Source organism: Chionomys nivalis, chromosome 1 (genome assembly GCF_950005125.1).
Source record: "Chionomys nivalis chromosome 1, mChiNiv1.1, whole genome shotgun sequence".
In the NCBI taxonomy this organism is placed as follows: Eukaryota; Metazoa; Chordata; class Mammalia; order Rodentia; family Cricetidae; genus Chionomys; species Chionomys nivalis.
In genome coordinates this window covers 58837832-58841626 of record NC_080086.1, presented here as the reverse complement: position 1 = coordinate 58841626, position 3795 = coordinate 58837832, and the positions used below count along the sequence as shown (strand labels likewise).

The 3795-nt window shown below is 53.2% G+C and overlaps 1 protein-coding gene across 2 annotated transcripts; it reads right to left on the bottom strand.

Moving 5' to 3' along the window:
• Nucleotides 1-249: 249 nt before the first annotated feature.
• On the bottom strand, nucleotides 250-2898 carry Trh (thyrotropin releasing hormone). 2 transcript variants are annotated; one of them, XM_057785646.1, is made up of 3 exons: nucleotides 2698-2898; nucleotides 1825-2031; nucleotides 250-1285 (listed from the first exon to the last, which is right to left on the bottom strand). In XM_057785646.1, the coding sequence occupies exons 2-3, from the start codon at nucleotides 2021-2023 to the stop codon at nucleotides 723-725; spliced, it is 762 nt and encodes a 253-aa protein (XP_057641629.1). In that variant the 5' UTR covers nucleotides 2024-2031; nucleotides 2698-2898; the 3' UTR covers nucleotides 250-722. The 2 variants fall into 2 exon arrangements, with proteins under 2 accessions (XP_057641629.1, XP_057641630.1); XM_057785647.1 differs by having other exon boundaries at nucleotides 1837-2031.
• Nucleotides 2899-3795: the final 897 nt, after the last annotated feature.

Here is a 3795-nt window from a genome sequence, read left to right as displayed (position 1 = left end):
TCCAGTCCCTAATCTCCACCCACCACACCCAGCCAATCAGACTCCAGAGCCGAGAACCCTCTGCCACAGTTACATAGTGGTCTGAGATTGTGGACAGGCAAGAGAGTCCTGATTTCCTCAGTGGAGAGTGAAACCTTTTAATGTACTCTGAGTGGACAACATCTGTGGCTGGGTGCCATCCCCAAATGCCCCCAAAGAAAACCTGCAATCTAGACAGAGAGCAAAGCAACAGATGACCTTAATTTATTTTATTGTTATTGAGATTAACAAGAGCATGGGGTATATACAAGATGTGGCCCCCCAGGGCATGTCAGAATAACCCCCAAACTTCCCAGGGCCCCCAGCCTTGAAGAGGGTGATGAAATTATACCAGGCCAGTCTTGCCACATGGGGCAGAGGATGGAACTTGGATTTTGACACCAAAACTTTTCAATCCCACCCTTTCGAGGAGGTCCCATCTTGACCAGTGCTGAGGAGTGTGTGACACCGTGGGGGCTGTCTGGGACAAGGACAATGACAATGAAACGGGCCCCTCTTGCTTGCAGGAACAAGTAGGGCTCTAACTTCCTGACTGGGGTCATTAAAGTGGGTAAGGAAGGGGATTGGGAAGATCCTATGAATGGAGGGCTCAGGGTTAACCTCTGAGGGGGGAAAGGTGGTGAAGGAGACAGGGTGGAGCACACAGGGCTTCAGTCATCCTAGACTAAAGCCTGTCTCTGGGTTTAGTCCTCCAACAGAGGCTCCCTGACCCAGTCTTCCAGCTGTGGACTTTGCTCCTCCAGGGTCTCTTGACCCCTGCTCAGTTCACCCAGGAGCTGGAGCAGGCCTGTTTGGCCACAAGTTCCCTGGGGCCCACAAGGGTGACCCAATGCCCTCTTGCCAGGATGCTGGCGTTTTTCAGGCATTGGGACACCCTCTCCCTCTTCTTTTTGTTCCCAGCTTCTTTGAAGCTTGGGATCTATGAACCTCCGGCCCGGATGCTGCCTCTTGGTGAGATCAGACTCTATCCAGGGGAAAGATCTCCGGCCAGGGTGCTGTCGCTTGACTTGGGGGGCATCTAGGAACCAGGAATCCAGAAAGAAATCTGGTACCCTGGACTGTGGCATCCAGTCGCTGTCCTCTGAGTCCACCCACGAATACTTGTCCTGGTTGGCACGGCGGCCAGGGTGCTGTCGTTTGTAGGGAGTCCAGGTTCCCTCTTCTCCCATGTCCCCTCTCTCTTCAGCTTCAGTTTCTTCTTCCTCCTCCCTTTTGCCTGGATGCTGACGCTTCGTGATCCAGGAGTCTAGAGAAGGAAAAGCCAGGGTTGGAGAACCTGGTCCCTTCATCAGGGACACTAGCCTTCAGACCATCACCCACTCCAGATTTCTACTGTCCTAGCACTGCTGGTAGCTCCTTCCATTGTCTGCTCCTCAGGCCTTATAGACAACACCACCCCAGGCGGGGGGGGGGGGGGGGGCAGATGTTCAAGGGCACTGCCTCAGCTCTCTGCTTCCTTGTTGGGTGACCATAAGTCAGTTGAGTTCTCTGAACCTCAGTTTTCAGTACAAAATGGCAATGTTCCCTTATAGGTAGGGCAATACATACAAGTGCTCAGTAGGCAGCAATTAAAAGTGTCACAGACAGGAATCACAGGAAACTGTGACTACTGAAAGTCTGTCTTCTGATTATGTCTAGCACTAAGAATTACTGTGGTCCCAAGGGTTGGTCACCTCTTCACCCTGTTGAAGAAGGGGCTATGAGGCTATCTGAACTTATGTCTGGAAGGGGCATGACAGGTGGCTCCCCAATCCATTCACATAGCTCCCCTCCCCCCATATTTACCTAAGGCCGCACCTAGGTCCCCTCGCACCCGCTGCAGGTTTTTCTGCAAGAATCGACGTTCTGGACGTATCTGGACGTTCCCCAGGTGGGGAGTCACTGCACCCTCCTCCTGGGCTGCCTCCAGCAAGGCGCAGGATTCGGGGACACCAGTCAGGGTGAACATCAAGCCCAGAGCCAGCAGCAGCCAAGGGCCCGGCATCGTGGCGTCTAGGTTCAAAGACAGTGGGAACAAGGGTGAATGCACCGTGATTCTCTGGGGTCACCCCTACCCCCAACAACAGGGTCACCCGCCACCTGTCTGGTGCATCTAAGCCTCTGGCAACTCTCCTGGTCCACTAGGGCAGCCAAGTCAGGAGGTGGTGAAGGTGGAAACCCCTTTGTCCCCACCATCCCTTACTGTCTCCTAAAGCACAGGAAGTCAGCGCTGCGTTTGGGATTGAAACCCTCCACTCCCGTGTTACCCACCAAGGTTGCAGCGCTGGCCCGAGAAGCTAAAGTCATCGCTGCCAAAATTGTCCCCAAGGTTTCATCTACATTCTAACCCTAGCCCTCCACTGCCAGCCTCCTTTCTTACTCCAGAACTGAGATTCTGGCTCGCTTCAAGAACTCCTCGTGCAACCCTGGCGGCTCCTGTCTAGGCTAAACCAAGAGTCTCTTTGGACGCCCGTATCCTAATTCCCCAAACGAAGGTTCTACTTCTAATGTTAATGTACGCCTTCGAACTCCGGGGTGGGTCCGACCGTCGCAGAGTAGACCTGTTGGTGGACCTCTTCCATCCAGCGCTCCAGGTGTCCCTGCCAGTGAGCTCCATAAAGGCGATGAGGAGAGTAGAAGGGGGACACCTGTTTGGGGTCCCGGGGTCGGAGGCATTACCTGTGAGGTGGAGACTCCGCGGTGCTGTTGGAGATGCTGAGCTGCAGAGTGCAAACTGGTGGTGTAGACTCTGCAGCGCTCCAGGATCCCGCGTCGACTGCGCGCTCCTCCGAGGGGCCGTCGCTTATAAGCGCTCGTGATGCCGCGCCAGTGAGGTCAGCGGGGAGGGGGCGCAGACCGAAGGCAGGGGTGCTGACGGCAGAGCCGAGCCGGGGGACCCGCCCGCTTTCCGGAAACACGGAGGGGGCCAAGCAGGGAGGCGCGGCTGGCGCAGGTTGGTGGCTGCACCCAGCTCCCGAGGTCTGTTGACTAAGAGAACATTTGACTAGGGAACAAAGGGAGGGACAGACATCCCGGGAGTAGCCGGAGATGGAAAGGTGGCAAGAAAAGGGGGACCAAGAGACACACGCACGCAGACACCCAGAAACAAGATAGATGCAGGGTGTGAGAGAAAGGAGGTAGTGACTGATGGCACCTGGTCTTGGCTGTGTCCCTGGCTGAGTTCCCCTCTCAGTGTTCTCATCCGTGCAATGGAAGAGGGCAAGGCGCACTATGGCTACAACCAGCTTATGTGACTTTTTGGGCTCAACTCTCACAAGATCCTGAAAATACCTGAAATAAACATCAAAGCTAGACGCTAAAAACGAAATTGGGGGTCTTTGAAATGGCTCAGTGGTTAAGGGTGTCTGCAACCAGGGCTGATCACCTGAATGGACTCCAGAAGTTTGTCCTGTGATTTCTACCCTCTGAGTACTATGACACCCATAATACATACCCCACCTTAAATAATTATTAAAAAAACTATAAAAATTTTAATTAAAAACTAATAATAAAAAAGAACAAAATTGGCTTTTCTGGAAAACTAATGGTCTCACATATTTCCCTGACCTCAACGAGCTGGGACTGAGCCAAGATGTTCCTAGGGACCATGCTTCCCACCTCATCCTGAGGTCTCCCAAGAGGGACATTAGAGCCCCTGATAACCTCACACTCTGATTTGTCGGTCTAAATAATTGAGTATTTTGTGTATGTTTCAGGCATATTAATAGTCTGGCAAGGGATTACAAAGACATCTCCATGTAAGTCCTGCTTCTGGTA